Source organism: Bombus pascuorum, chromosome 5 (genome assembly GCF_905332965.1).
Source record: "Bombus pascuorum chromosome 5, iyBomPasc1.1, whole genome shotgun sequence".
Taxonomy (NCBI): domain Eukaryota; kingdom Metazoa; phylum Arthropoda; class Insecta; order Hymenoptera; family Apidae; genus Bombus; species Bombus pascuorum.
The window spans coordinates 10,061,122-10,078,078 of NC_083492.1; the positions used below are offsets into that span (position 1 = coordinate 10,061,122).

Below are 16,957 nucleotides of genomic sequence, written 5' to 3' on the forward strand. Positions count from 1 at the left end.
CATTCGCGGCTTTCATTGGTCGTCCCTCGATTTCCACGGGAAACTCTCGTTTTCACGGGACGAGAGAAAGAGATTTATCGGCTCCGTGAGAACACGAAAAGTGTCGCAGCCAGCCAACGAGCTTCTGGTTCAACCTGGCTGAATCAGGGGTAAGTAGGTGGGGAGCGCGGGTGTAAAAGGGTCGGAGGACTTTTTTCTGAACTCATCGATCGTCGAACCAGGTTATCTCTTTTTTCGCGACGAGACCCCTCTTAAGATTGCTGTTTGCAGCGAGCTTGCCTGTCAAAACAAATTAATCGGGGATATTAATGAGGAAAACTGAAGCGATGCAAAGAGATGGAGAGGGTGGAATTTATTAACAGACGGAACAATTTAATTAAGGTTCGCGACCGGTCACGCGAAGGTTGATTTAACGGGCGTTTATTTATTATTAAAACAATTAAGAAGCTTTCCTGAAATTGAACGCCATAATCGGGAATATCGAATGTTGTGTCCTTGCCTTCCTGCGGTTCTCTTATTTTCCTTTCGCTTGGTCTTTCTTCCCTTACGGTGGTACTTTTTAAAGCGATAAATCCGGTAATCTATAAGTCGAGTATTTTATTCGTTCGATATTTTATTATTACTGTTTGTTTCTTCTGTTCGTAGCGTTTTAATAATTTTATTATTTTTTTACTTTTTATAATTCCGAAATAATCGATCAGATTCTAAATTATCTTTTATAATGAGAAAATCCTTTTGAAAATCGAAGGATGGAAAAGTAACGATTTCATCTTTAAAATAAGCCCAGATAGACTTTCGTGTGATATTTTCTCACGAAGTTATTTACAGCGGTTCAAAGAGCGACAATTTCTCGATCGAAATTTAGTGGTTCTTTAATTTTATGGACGAGTGTAAAACTACATTCGGATCTGAACTTTTTGGTATCCACTGTACTTTCTTCTATCCAATACGAATTACAATAAAAACGAGTATCGTTGGTGGTTTTCATCCTTACGATATCGACGAAGGGGAAAGCAACAAACGCTAATTACGATCATAAAGTGAGTTTGAACGGGCACGAAGTCAAATGGGTCCCATCATCGCCGTCGATGATCCCATCGTAAAATATTATTCGAGAAAATATTTTCTCTTCCCCGTGGACCTTTTAACCATCTTATATTCATGCTTTTGTTTCGTGTCTACTTCCTACAACGCTCGTTATTTTTCTTCCGTGCCTTCATCCGGTATTTCCGAGTGCATCGCGCCGCTTTTAAGGCTGTAATCATTTTGTTTTTGAATATTTCATGCATATCGAGATTGATCCGGTAGGGATCGGGAATTTTTATGGAAATAGCTCTTCTTTCTTTCCCCTTTTCTGCCCCTTCCAAACTTTCTCCAACCCCCTTTTCTCCCTGTCGCTCCGCCGTGCTTTAACGTAAGTAATCCTTCCGCCGTCGTATTTGCATACATTCCCTCTGCGTATCCGGAATGCTGCCACGCGTTTCCGACCTTTCCCTTTTTCCTCCTTCCTCTCTTCCATGCTTTATAAGGCTCTATCTGCAGATGTAAAAAGGGGAATTATATAGATAAGAGGTATAAACTTTGTAGCATGGAGATATTTCTTTTATTAGGGAATAATGATGTAATCTTCTTTATGTCATAAATATTTAGTAAGCAGTATTTACGTTTTATTACAATTTGATTTATAATATAATTTTTCAATCTTCAAAAGTATTAATCTTTTCATAAATTCCTTTTCTATAATAAAATCTTTTAAGGAATTTGTTAATATCTTAATCGCTACGAGAAATTTATCAATCTTGTAATTTATTTCATTTTATCGTTTCAGAGAATTTAGAATGACTTTTTCTCGGAGCAAAGTATTCATTTCATATATCGATTCGATGTTGAAGCTGATTTTTCGCTATGATGTTTATCTTCTATATTTAATAAACGTTATACCAAATGCAAACATGCTCCTTTGTTTGCGTAACTTTTTCTCAGGAGAAATGGTAGATTTAATCAGACGTATATCTTATTTATTATTATAGGACTTTCCGCCATCGCGCAAAAGGAAATTTTGTTTCCATTGGATTTAATATACGGCACTGTCACGTTTGCTTTTATACGATGTCACGTATATTATTGATCTTTCGCGTTGAGGCAATTTTGATGTTTGTTATCACAATAGACAGATCGTAAGAATTCCCCCCAGTGTCGATATCGAAAAAGGAACTTCACTGGTTTTATCTGCTTTAAGAAAAGTATTTTCTTTCTCAAGATATTCGTGGCCATCTCATCCATGGAGAGATATTGGCCGCTGTCTGGTTATCGATAGAGCTTTATTTTAAAATCAAATTGAAAAGTCATGGAACATTGTGTTATGGAGACTGTATTTATATATAGCTCTACTTAAATATAGATATTATCTAACTTTCCATTCTTCTTCGAAAACTTCCTCTTACCCATAAATCAGATTTCACATGCGCAATGTTTAACTTTAACACCTGATTCTTCAAAAAGATTCTTTACACATAGAACAGGCCTCGCACGTGAAGCGACGACTTTATCATTTGATTCCTAAGGCACTTTCTTTGTCCATAAAACGAAATATTAACTTTAACACGTGACTATATAATCAACCACTTTCCTTCCTTATCTTACTCAACATCCACACAATGATCATATTGAAGATTTTCCATCTTCAATTCAAATCATGTTTTTAGTTACACAATCGAACTAATATTATTAGAGAAATTTACTTTTAGTTACCAATATCGACAGATTCTCTTACAACAGCAGCAGCAACAAGTTGGCAATCAAATTGCAAATTTGCAAAGTAAAAGTTTACAAGCCGTAACCTGTAATTTGTCAATTCGTTAATAGCATTAGCTGGTAGAATGTTCTTTAAGTATACCCTTTGAGAATACCTTTAGAAGTCGAAAGACGCGCTTAACATTGAAACACTGAACGACTTCCCATCGCTGGACCCTCGACCCGTCAATTATTGCACCTCGTATTCCAAGCACAAATCGAATCGCCCCATTCTTTCTGCCAGAACTCCCTAAAAACGAACGAGAAAAGAAAGAAAGCAAAAAGTAGAGAGAAGAGAACCCTTCAAAATGTCCTCACTCGTAACAAGATCCTCTTACGCCGCGAAAAGAGGTTCTCTCATTTTACATTCGCGTCGATCCCGACGTGGAAGAAAGCGTCTCCAGTCGTCTGGCTCTATCGGGCAATCTCGATTCCAAAATGCCGAAGAAGGCCAGATATAAGAGGGAGGGGGTGACGGAGGGGGAAGGTGCAGCATCGAAGGCAGCCTGTTCACCCCTTAAAGGATGGGAGAAATAGGGGTCCATTGGGATCGCGACAGCGCGCCAAGTCCAATTAAGATGTTTTTCAAGCAGCCAGCTTTTAGCCCGCAGCAGACATCGAGGCGTCGCGACGCCTCGGCCTCCTCCTGAATTCATATGCATACATGAATACATTTCGCCCAATCAACTATCCTTTTCCGAGGTTGCCGTCGCGAATCCCCCCCCACGGACGCGTATGGGGGTGGCTGACGGTTTTTAGATGGCAGAAAATCCACACGCTAATGAAGGCTACCCCCACTACTCCACCTGTAATCCACCGCTTCGTAATTAAGCTTTTTCTACGATGGATCTCGCTGCTTTTTTACGAGCTCTCTTGGAACTAGAGCCGAGATATCGCGACTCATCGTGAGCTTTCCGAGTTCCAAGAGCGACAAGATTGATGGATGGGGGTGTTTATAGACCGATCCAAGTCACGATGGTCGAATTGGCTAGTTAAAATGGAGATACAGGTTGAGAGGTGAAAATATTGTTTGGGATGGATGATTCAATATTGTTCGTATTTATTGTTCTTGAGAAATAGGATTTAACGTTTCTGCCATCTGTGTGGCGACACTTTTCGACGTTAGTCGTAGAATTTTTAAATGCATGTCATCAACAATTGTCGCAGAACTTTTAATCATAGTTTGGTAAGACGGTACACAGAGCAATCTGTCATCGTTTCTGTTTCATCGTTCCAACCTTTCGTTTATACTCGGGTGATTCTTCAAATTAATAAGAGGAATTTAGAAATTACGATCGAGTAATGTTCAGGGTCGTCTATCGATGCCGACAGAGGTTTCGAGGTATTTTTATAACCATGAAATTGGAGACAGTTTCGTGGAATCGATGCCTAACTCGGGAAGATCGTGGTGGTAATTGCACGAGGTCGAAAAGTTTCTTCGCCACCTTGAACGGTCGGTGATTAGCGTTTTCTCGGAATTCTTTTGGTCTTTCGTTTATTTTCTAAATTACCGCTACGTTTGATAGCTGATAGGCTTGATAATTGTATGCAATTTGCGCGTGATTTTCTGAATGCACGATATGAACGTGAGAGGGGGAAAAGAAACCTTGAATTACGGCCATAGCGTCCCGATACATCCGTGCTTTCGTTTCATTATTCATCGCTACTCGAGAAAATTAAAATTCTTTTAGCAAGGGATTCATTTGATCAAAGCGATGCGATAAAAACCTGACTTCGTGCATTAAATCTCTTTGCGTTAAGCGGTTATATAATAAACAACTAAATTAAAAGAAAACCATTATATTATATTTTATTATCTTCTTATATTACCTTTAGGATATAAAATGGTCACGTTACAACTATTCAGAAATACAACATTATTCGTGTTACATTTTCCCACAATTATCTTTTTCTATAGATGAACAATATAAATATTCCAAGTTGCTTTTATCTTGAACCCTGACTTCTGTTTGGACTTTGGACATTTCTTGGACATTTGAAGAATTTCAGTGGTTGGTCAGGAACGCCACTGTTAACCAAGAATTGACATTTCATTGTAGCCGAGCAATGCTTTAAGCGTCTGAGGTGGCAAAGATTTATGATCAGGAAATGCCTACAGAAATGGTTAGGAAATCTTCGAAATAGATATATTGTTCGAATTCTCCAGCTAGTGACAATCTCGAATGACATATGTCTGGTATCGAAACTATTCCACTGACCTCTTACAATTAACACCGTCTGCATATTGCAACAGATTCCATTATATATTTTATCTCGTATTATAATAAATGGAAAATGTTATAAACACCGTTGCACTTGGGTAAAGAATAAGATATTTTTATTTCGATCAAAAGCATTTAAAACATTTGTTTATGTATCATAACATTTTAAACAAAGAAACAAGAGACTCGCTGTTCTGAACAAAACCAAAACTCTTTAACTAAGAAATCCTTCTTTTAGTTGAAGATTTCTTCGAAAACGGGCCGATGGCTCGTACAAATACGTCGTTAGACTTAGAGTAAAAAATCCCCATGACGGCATACGTGGGCACATCACAAATGTGATCGTGCCAACGAAACTAAGGATGATTTAAAAACCAATTGAACCCCTATAATTCTTACTGTGGAAAAAAATTTACAAAGAAGTCCTCGATCATGAAATAAATCAATCTTTCAACTACAGAAACCTCAGAATCCTGGAAAACCTTACGATCCTTCTTTCACTCATCGATCCAAGTAAGAACAGCCCCCGTGGCAATTTTCAAGCCGTTCCATCCACCGATTAATTGTTTTTATCGAGAAATCCCGGCGGGGCTAATCCGTCCTTGATTAATTCCATCTAGCCAAGTCGGTGCTCCTTATCGAGTGGAATCTGACGAACCTCTTCGTTACCTCTGTATTTAAGCTCATTGATGGACAGTTTAAGACAGGAATCCAGAAAGGATAATTTCGCCCTTCTTTCTTAGAACAGGCGGAGGGAAAAAATCCCCAACAATTATCCGCAGCGGTGGCTAGCCTGTAATTACGTCAGTTAACAGGTCTTACTCTGCAGAGGGTGTGTATTCACTTGTCCTTGTCCGTTCATTACGAATTATCAGACGCCCGTCCTTTCTTCCCTGCAGGAAGGACAGGTGGATAATTAAAACAGGTGTCAGTGAAGCAGTTGACACCGGGAAGGGAAAGCTGGAATAGAATAAGGGTGGAATCCAGACCGCAAAGGGGATCAACAACGACCGCGATGTAACTACGAGTTGCGTTGCTTCTCGTACTGTAGGGAAAGCTGTAGGTGTGTAGAAGGAAGGGATAGGGTGGGGAGAGGTTTACTGAACAGGTAAGGGTGAGCAAGGAAGATGAAGCAAAGGGTACAGAGGATGGAAGAAAGGTTGGAGGAGGGCAAACGCGAGGCAGAGGACTCGAACGAGGCTGCGTTAGCTTCTACACTTAATCACTTTTGCTAATTGCAGAATGATTGCTCCGCGCTTGAAGTTTCAATAATGGGGTTGTTACACCTCCCTTCGAGAGAGAGAGAGAGAGAGGGGGGGGAGGGAGAGAAAGAGAGAGAGAGAAAGGGAGGGAGCAGTCTCGCAACTGGTTGTACACTGGAGTAAGGCTCTCCAGTTATCACCCTTTCTCCTGTTATCTACCGCCTCTTACCTTACCTCGTTCCGAGGCCACGTTTCCCTTTCCTCCAGAAGCAACTCCGTTTTGCTACCCCTCTCCAATGGCTGCTTCCTCCAGGTAGCTGATGAATGCCATAATAGTCTACCTGCCTTCGGGTGATAAGAAAGTAATCATTCCATCTGGCCACCGTTATTTCATTAACTCGAAGGTTCACCCCGACCACTGGCCAATCCCCATCTGGATCGGAGTTTCCGCGAAAACGGCGTTGGAGAGACTGGCTGGATCCGTCAGGCTGCTAATTATGCAATTATATCGTTGGTTAGGGGGCGAGGCTTGGTCGCTCGCTGTTCGAAAATGAAATTCCTCGGCGAGTGGGCTAGGCGATGTTATAAATATCGGGTTAATGTTGCGTCGCTTGACAAATAGCCGACGCCTGGACGCGATACGCTCAAGCGAGATACTATAAATCCTGACGGTGTTGGTTGGCCGTGTGGACCAGCTACCAAGCTGGTGTTTTCAGCGTTTTAGGAGCTGTGTGTCAGCTACGTGGCTTATACATTGGCATTTGATCGAAGATAATTATCATGATTTTTAATTTTTTAAATCGAATTTTTTAATCGAAGAGAATCCAAGTTCTGTAATAGGAGGCGTATGTTTTTTGACAATAAAGCTTTGGTAAATTTGATCAGTAATAGTATCTGTGTTTAGATTTGCGAATAGTCAAGGGCTTGCGATGTAGTAGTAGTCACGGGCTTGTGTTGTTGTGGTTTCTGTTAGTTTCCATTTTGCCTTAGTATTATTATGAAGAGAAGAGCTCGATTGAATACACATAATGAGAATATAATATAATTAGTAAATTGTTTCCATATTAGCTTTTTAATATTATATTTAATATTTTATTATATTTAATTTATATTTAATATTATACAAGACACATTTCGTATCAAATATTCTGCGAATTTTCTAAAATTAACTTTTCAAGTCATATGACATTAAACAAACACGTTGTACACATAGATATATTTTATTGACAGATTGAGATGGTGTACAAATATTTCGAAGCCTGAAAAAATTAATTGCTATATTCTCACTGATTTAATAATTGGAATAGACATTTAGACAAAATTACTGAATAAAATCGTATCCGATCGTAAAATCTCTTCCACTTTCCAAATAATATCGAAAAGTAATAGCGGAAACACGGGTTCTCGTCGATAACGTAGCGCTAGGTGTTTAAAAGGAAATTTTAATATTTAACATGTAAAAACTGTGCTGCGGAAGCAACACAGTATCGAAAATGCATGCATTATACAACGAAGCGTTGAATGTCAGGTATTACGAAACACGCGTGAAAATCGACTGTGTAAACTAGTTTTCTCCGAGGCAAGTTCATCTAATGCAAGCATCGATACATTATCTGATACTTTTTTCATTATTACCTTCAGTTTTCATATTTCGACCGATAAAACGTTCAATATCCTATCACATCGAAACGTATATATGATGTATGCAGATTTTACATTATATACAGAGTGTTCTAGTTTTTAAGGCAAAATTTTATTAGGATATTCTATACATATGAATACGACAAAAAAGATTGTACGAGCATAAAAATTGATAAGAGAAATAGTAAATAAAGATAGAACAGTACATAAGTAACTAATATCGAATCTTGAAAATTTTGCTTCATAAAAGTTGGAATATATTCTGTATAATCATAGAATAGATACAACGTGGTAGCAGATATTGGTGAATATCGTATCATTTCTTTCGTTTTTGTCTCGTAATAAAGCATAATTTCCAAGAAAACTGGTTACTTTCCACGCAAATGTAAAAATTTTCCCGATCGAAGTTCTCATTTACACAACACAGAATAAACGGAGAACTATATCAAATGCAGGGAATTTGAAACTAGCTCGCAATACAGGATCAACATCCTTATTGCAAATTACTCGACTGTTCTATCGCACGATGCGTTTCGTTTCGTATATCTGTTTACTTACCTATGAATATGTACATTGTGGAGAGATCTGTCCTCTCTACTCACTGACACGCTATTTCGTCCCTCTGGCTCATAATAATTTTACATTTTAATGGTCGACACGTACGAACGAAGAATTGGAGCACGAGACGAATTAATATTTCGCTTTACATATTTTCCATATGGACTCGTATTTCTGATAAATTAAACATTATCCAATAGACAAGTTACTTGCATTTGTATTAACAGCAAAATAAGCGTGCTTGACTATACACTTTTTTTATACAATAGGATATGCTAGAACCAACTATGTAATTGATCTGCCTTTCTATGAAATAGATCTTTCTTCATCATAAGCATCGATTTATCCCAGCATATCTATACACTGTGATACATATCTAAACGTATTTAGAGATTGAAATAAGAAAACTTTAAAAATCCCCCACCAAAAAGAGAAAAAATGTCGAAAGGATAATATACAATTAATTTACTTAATTTTAACATGTAGTATGCGGGTTTAAGTATTTATTTTATCATTTCACTAGTTGTTCATTTTTAATTCCTGGGTTCAACTTCAAAGGCGAATGAGATGAACTTTTCCACCGATTTAACGATGATGATACTTGATACGAGCGTATAAAAAACCGGTTGAGCTTGGAAAATGTTAACAACTTGAAAAGCACCGGTACTAAATTAACTGAAAATCCTGTTTCGACGAGAAACCTTTAAAAAAAAAGTGCGCGAGATTGCTGAAACGGGAACATTTACAAGCACTCTACCAACAAAATCGTTAAATGCGCATTTCCCTTCCAACAAACTATAACACGCAGCGACGCGTTCAACGAGTCGTTTGTTATCATTCGCGAAATTTACGGCTATGTTCTTCCCCCAAAAATATTTCCAACCAGTCCAGATAAACTAGAAAAAAAATACCAATGATTTTTTCTGTTTTCACCCTGTGAAAGAGGAACGAAGAGAAACCCGATCGTCGAAGAAGAGGGGTTGTAACGGGCTATTCGAGGGTGAGAATCGTCGAACAAAAGGGGTTAATTGCGTCGATATGTCGATGATAAAGGCGAGAACACACGACTAACAATCGCATCGCGGTAAAAACGCGACTGTGTGCATCGGCATTGACCCCGTAATTTTTAATTGCACTCGCGTGTCTCGCTATCGTTATCGCACCCCTCTCATTAACACGGCGAAAAGAATCGTCCGTGAAACGTTACACAACGATCGTTGGTGAATCGTTTTCGGAAATGTTTTTTTTTTAACGAGCAGGCTATGATAGGGCTGCTGTTAAGAGGTTTTCCACGATTTAGAAAGGGGTGAACGTGACAATTGGAGATTAATTAATAGGGAAATTAACCACGTGGTTGTGTTTGAATAAGAATGATTGTCGAAGAATTGATAGCGTGAGATAGGTACATATGTTGGAGTTTATTAAATTCACGATCAGAAGAAAAAAGACTCGAGAAAATGGATTTTTGAAGAAATTTAATTAAAATTAAAATTAAAATATGAAAATTAAAATATGATATTGAAGCGTCACCTAGCTTAGACAAAATCCAAATTGGCAATTGTTATCGAGGTGCAAGAAGGAACACCGAATTTTCCAAAATGAAATGTTCTACTGGCTATAAACAAAACTAGAACGAAATATGTTATGGAAAATCTGAAACTGAGAAGCAGCAGGGAAATCACGTCCGCATCGTAAAACCGACTTAAAACTATCTTTTGCCAAAGCTTTATTATTAATTGCTATTGTGTACCATCCGAATGCACGAGAGATCTTTAGTTAGGGACGAAATTTTCACTGTGGATCGGCCAACAATGTCGCCGCGAATATTCTGAATTATTATGCATTAAATGAAGATGAGAAAGTATCACGGAACACTTTGCTGGAAAACCGCGCGGCGTGTATGGATCGTTGTATAAGATTCTCTTTGTGTGCAACGTCGCGTGCCGTCACGGTGGCAAATTCCCGTGCTGACGTGCCTGGGGCGTCGGTTATACGAGTTGTTTATACGAGCAATAATTTATTACTTACCCTTACGACGCGTCGGATCGTTAATATCATAGACGTCAGAACTATGGAAGATGGAGAACGCGGCGGAATTGTATCGTGCTTTAAACGAAAAGACGCGCGATACTTCAACCGCGACTATGGTCGTTTTAGCTCCCATGTTAACGACTACTAACGAGAGATTCGGCGTCGTTCATATCAATTTTGCATATATTAAGATACGCTATCTTTTCATTATTCTTTGTATTCCTTCTTTCATAGTTATTTTGTAATTTCATAGTACTTGTGGAATTACGATCACATGTAGAAATTTAATTGTTCTAATTATAATACTTGCTGTATCATAAATGACAGATTGTCCGTGGCTGTTCAAATTATTAATCAATGCATAAATGTATATGGCAATTAATTTATTACTCTGTAATGCCACAGAGAAAAGTTCATAGCAGAGTTTTTTCCATGAAAGCACATCTTTGTAGAGAAGCAATTTCTCTGACTTGAAAGCTTATATCGCTTAAATCATTTACGTACTCGTCCTTGAACGACATACTTTTGAAGGCAAAAGTTCAAAATGTTTGGTGAAATGATGGGATAAGTACGAGCTATGATCAAAAGGGGATATTTAACTCTCTGAAGTTTCTGCGCTTATTCTGATTGAAGAGGAGACGAGAATTCGTGCAACAGTTCCAAAAATTGATATTTACGAATCAGTATTGAAAAAACTATTAATATCAACTAAATTAGCATCATATCTTGGGATACGAGAAGGTATCCTTAAATTGAAAAAAGAGAAGGATCTTTTCCTCATTTGTTGCATAGCGTACGATCTTGTAAACTTCTTCTATCGTGTAGTTGTTACTGATCTTTAACACATGCGATCATGTACGAACAAAAGATGACGTATTTCCTTAAAATTAAATAATTTACATCGTATCTTACATAATGAAAACCCTATAACAATGAACAGTTCTCGCTGTTTCTTGTTCAGAAGTTCAGCAAAAGAGCTTGATGCAGATGAGAAACGAGATCATTTCTCTTGGTTAACCCATGGATTCACGAAGGAAAGATTCGTTAGTTGAAACGTTCTTGGTATATCGATCCTCGCGATCCACGCGAAAAGAAAGTTAAATTTCTCAGAGGAGACGGCGGGAAATGCGAGCGGAAACGGGCTGAAGATGAAGAGAAGTAAGAAGGAGAGCTCCCTGTTGGTTCGTGTCGCCCTACGAAACGAGTTCGAAAGCCCTTTTACCGAATAAAAGTTGACGCGAACTGGTAAGGTTCCGAAGGCGGGCTACGCCGGCGCAGGCCACACGGAAAAGTTGAAATTATAAAAATTTCAAATTTCCAAACGGCTGACAGACGACAAGACGACGATTCGCGGCCGCCTGGGATAGCCACTGTCGCGGTTTTTCGACCCGTGAACTTCGCCGAACTTGGAACCGGGGAAAATTGGAAACCGCCGGAAAAAAATTGTTTCGTCGATGCCCACGCGGCGTTATCGAAACGCTTTCCCAATTTCAACATCACCTGATAACGCGTTCATAACTGCAGTCGCGGCTGTTTCAAAAGACATTGTAATTTTTTTTTTTCTTTTTTTGCTCTCAGAAAGAAGATTCAGGAGGGGACGTTTGATACGAACGATAGTCTTCGTTTGGAAAATATTTTACGTTCAATTTGTTAGTCGTGGGAATTAACTGATTGATTGCATTACCAATCTTTTGGATGTTATAATCTCTTTATTTACGGCCAGTCAGAAGTCAGTATTAATCTACAAATGGGAAAGTAGAGGAAAATGATTTACGAACAATAAGTTCTTAAATTTACTTTAGAATTTGTGACTTCTTGTATCATTCGTTTGCGATAAAGAAACTTATGGGGAAAAATAGCTTGTCTTTCACTGATTGTAATAATTCGATGATCGTAAATCATTTCGATCTATTTTCTTGGGTAGAACGATTAATTAATTTTAATTGGAAATTTTTGAAATTTTAAACGTCGGTACGTAAATGAAACGTGAATTTACATTATACCTTTGTGGAACTTTGTAAGTGAGCCAGTTGTAACATTCCTCAAATAACAGTGATGTATTTGATAAAATAACATGCTCGTTATTTCTGAAAACTAGCGACCATAGTAATTCTGAAAGTAATTTTAAGATTGTAGAAGAACGATTTAATTTATACGGCAGGATGAAAATAAAAAAATTGCTTTTAAGAGAAAATTTGGGAAAATCGTTAATGTATGCATGTTTTCACTTTGTTTGCAGGACCTTCGTTTTGGGGTTTGATAAACCCCCAGTGGTATTTGTGCAGCAAAGGAAGACGACAGAGTCCTATCAACATCGAGCCTGACAAGCTTCTCTTCGACCGCCACTTGAGACCAGTGTCGGTCGACAAACACAAGGTAATTTATCCAGTGTTCTTCAATGTCCCTCTATTTCTTCTCTTTTTATTTCTCGTTGTCGGTGCTTCGACTTTTGAGTAAGCTTGTATATTCAAAAGTAAAGAAGGATTGTATACCGAGTCGATTCGTGACAGAAATTTCTATCGTCACGCCTTTGTTTCAATGGAGATAATGCTCTCTTCGGGATATTTACTTTATTTAGTATTATACGTTCTGATATAATCTATATCTAACGTAAAAATTGGGATCTGTATTATTATTAAAATGATATTATTTATATATTATATTATTTCTTATATTATATTTATATTGTTGTTATTTCTATATTCAGAGGTAGGGTCATAATAGTTATTATTTTATTCTTTGGATAAATCTATCACATCGAAGAACCTTTATTGCACATTCTTACATGAACTGGGGATAAAAACAAAAGAACATCTTAAACCTTTAAATCGATTAAATCTATCGATTGCATCTAGAACAATCTTCTAGTTACTACTTATTGTAACTAGCGCACGTAAATGGCGAGCACGAACTCACGTTGTCATTTTCAACATATATATTACTGTTATTTAATAATTTCGAACTTAAGGTGTATTATTAGTTATCTTGTAATATCAAATATTTTATTTCTGTTATTTGTATGTATGTGAAAAAGTCAATTGAAATGTTTCTTCGGATCAAACATTTTACATTTTATTAACGGTCATAAGATATATAGTTTCACCCCTTAACACCGTAGAAATAATTTTAATCTGAGATTTAGGAAGGAATAAAAGGAATGGGAACGTTAATACAAAAATGGAATATATTGTATGAGCATATTAATCTAGGAAAGAATACATTAATTATAACAGCGTTTCAAAGAGGAACAGTATAATTAAAATACCACGGAATAATAATAAAATTAATAATAATGACACGTATAGAAACAAAATAATATTAGCTTTCACAGTCCCCATTTGGGGATCTCGTATATTAAATAAGTTATAAATTTCATAGTATCGATTGGTATCCCCAGCAGGGGATTCTTCCTAAATATTTCATACTTTAAAAATATTTTAGTTAAATCCAACAAAAAAGTGATTAAACGTTAACTCATAAATGGATTTAAATTTAAATTATAAAATAAATTTATTTGAAAATTTTAAAGTAAAATGGTAAATAAGCGATACTATATTAAATAAGATAAAACACAAAAGACTAATGAAAATGGAAAGTAAAGAAAAATATAGGAACAGAATATCTATAAATAAAAAGAAAACGTAGAAAAATTTCTAAAAAAGAATGGCGTCCGTCTTAATCGAAACTCACAAATACCACCTCAGGTTAAAAAATAAAACACATCAGACAGCGATTGGTTCGACGCGTCGCAGATACGTGAAGTAGATTCAAGTGAAAATTAACATTTTTCGGATGATTTATTTGACTGGGTAGACTGATATCACGGAGAGACGCATTCAGTTGAACGTGAGTAGCTACGCCGCGGCTATTCCCAGAGCTGTCGCCAGCTAGTAATGGATTTTGAATTCACTCTGGACCGTTCTCCACTTTCTCTCTATCCATTTTTCACCACGCTAGGGAGTTCGTTAGTTCGATAATATATCCATTAATTACCAATCTGGCTGTTTAACGTTCGTCTTATTGATTCGTGATACCTTAAAACCACGAAAATAATAATCTTCGATTAATTAAACGTTTATTCGTTCTTCAGTTTCGCTACGCCTGAAATCATTCATGCTGATTCTCTTTTACCCTGAAAATAATCACTGATTTTAATATGCAGCGTTAGACTTCTTTGACATTCTTGATTAAATATCATAAATAGTATGACTTTAAAATGGAAATTGTCATTTTACAATTTAATTTAAATCTCTTTGCTCTTAAAATAGTCTTTGATTTTAATAATAATTGAAATAGAAACGCAATACAATTATTAATTTTATTCTGACGCGTGTATTGTACATATCGAAATATCGGGAAAATGATATCAGTTTTATGAATTCAATTATGTATAGAGGAACATCGAGAAACAATAGCAAAAGAAAATTCTGGCTTCGAAAATTCCACATGGAACTTCTCTCAAACCTCTCATTACTCAATTTATCCAAGCTGAGATTCACCCATAGGATGTTCGTTTGAATCTCAACCTTGTTTGATCAATTAAACGATCACATATTACAACGTGCCACTAGTTACTTGAGGCAACGAAAATATCTTTAAAAACTCTAAAATTCCCCATTTTTTTCCTAGCGTAAATTCGTAGATTGTGGACTTTTACCTTACAATCGTACAATTTTACGTTAAATACAATGATCAAATCGTCTGTAACTTATCAAATTCATCTACGAAATTTAATTTCTTTTATTACCAAATCTGTTACTACTGCATACAACAGAATGTATTAGTACTAATGACTTGAAAATCGTGACTTACAAAATGTCACTAGTAACGTTAATTCTAATTTGCAAGAAGGTGGCATATTTCGCTGTTACAATTTACATCACAATCGCGACTTCATTTTATCCTAAAGATTAGCTTCGAAACAAACTTCGTCCACCCATATCATAGCAGTGGCTACCGCGTGGTAAATGGAAAAAAAGCGGTCATTGATTTCGCAGATGCGAGGATAACAACGGTGCGCCGAGCTATGGGGGCTCGATTTCACCGTCATTCGTTTCCCTTCCGCTTTTTGTTCGCTACGTCGGGCTGGTTTTATCGAGCAGCCGCCGCGTGGATTGCATGTGTGGAAATTAACGCGGCGGCCGATTTACGCGGGGCCCATTTTCCGCTGTGAAATTGATGCGCGCTGCGGCGCCGTGACGAGTCACGTAAATATTGTAAATCTCGCCGATGCGACTTGCGAACAACGACGAGCCACTGCTTGATTAATCGTCGAACCATAATTAATGAGAGGACACAGGCATCGAGGACGGTGAGGGTGGAATTTTGTTCTCGAAATATTTTCCTATTCATCGGCTTTCAATGGCTTTGGAAAATATTCGAACGTTTGTCATAGAAGATTTTTATGAATGTATTACGTACGTTGCACGGAACTTTTTCAAATGATCGAAAGAACGCGGCAGGATCAAAAAGAAAAAGTAAGAGAAAGAGGAAAAGGCGATTGTTTGCTTTGCCAGGTGAATATTCATCGAGGGAAAGATTGGAGTCCCACTTTTCAAACGCGAGCTAGAATTTGCAAGAATCCTTGCACCGGTCGAGCTGATGTATCTCTTCACCCTTTAGATGGCGAAGCAATTTGTTTAACGGCTCGACAACACACTGTTGTGCGATTGTATGTCGTAGACACTGTCGATACGCTCGGAAAGATCGAATAGATATTGGTTTTCTGGAGGGAAAAGAGTTTTACTTGTAAGATTAATATAGTGAATAATGAGATACGAGTAATCAAAGTTTTCAGGAGGAAGGTCTGTAGTTTATAGAAAAAGAGATTTTAGTTTGTTAATAGAATATTTCGAAGGTAATGTAATAAATATATCGAAGATAAGGGTATATTAGCATTAAATTTTTAATTAAATTTTATAATGGACAGTAAGGTACGGCTTGTCTGACCAGAAAACGACTATTCTACTTGATGTGAAATATTTATACTGCGGTGTATATATTTATTATAATCATTTCGTTCATTCGATTCATTGTTTATTACACATACTGTGTCTGACCATAGCGATTATTTATTCTACTTGCTGTGCAATATATTTTTCCCATATTAATATGTAAAACAGAAATTTACACGTGTAACGATTTAGTATATTACTAATAGTATCGAAATAGAGATATGTAGTATATCCCAAGATAATACGCCAAAAGATGAAACGTATTGCGAACGTAAGATATGAATGGGTGTTGCGATCGAAGCTTTCATAGAAAACAGCCAAATCCAAGATCGCCTTATAATAATATTAACTCGTTATCGTTATTAACCCTGCTAGCCTCGACATCTCTATCTCCAGATCTCACCTCTAAAATCTCTCAACAGACCATTCGATTTAATTAGCGAGCCATTAAATTGACTTACTAACGAATGTCTTAATAATTATAAAACTGACAAATTCTTTATCTAAATCGTTAATTTCATATACATAACCTATCGACTATAATAAAATGGTATAA

General features: G+C 37.0%; 1 protein-coding gene across 3 annotated transcripts in view; it reads left to right on the forward strand.

The window, feature by feature from the left end:
• LOC132907329 (carbonic anhydrase-related protein 10) overlaps positions 1-16,957 on the forward strand; it is a 231,082-nt gene that overhangs the window by 142,360 nt on the left and 71,765 nt on the right. For all 3 annotated transcript variants that reach the window (XM_060960303.1, XM_060960302.1, XM_060960305.1), the window contains exon 3: positions 12,687-12,823. In XM_060960303.1, the coding sequence (XP_060816286.1) occupies positions 12,687-12,823 (137 nt within the window). The remainder of the gene's footprint in view (positions 1-12,686; positions 12,824-16,957) is intronic.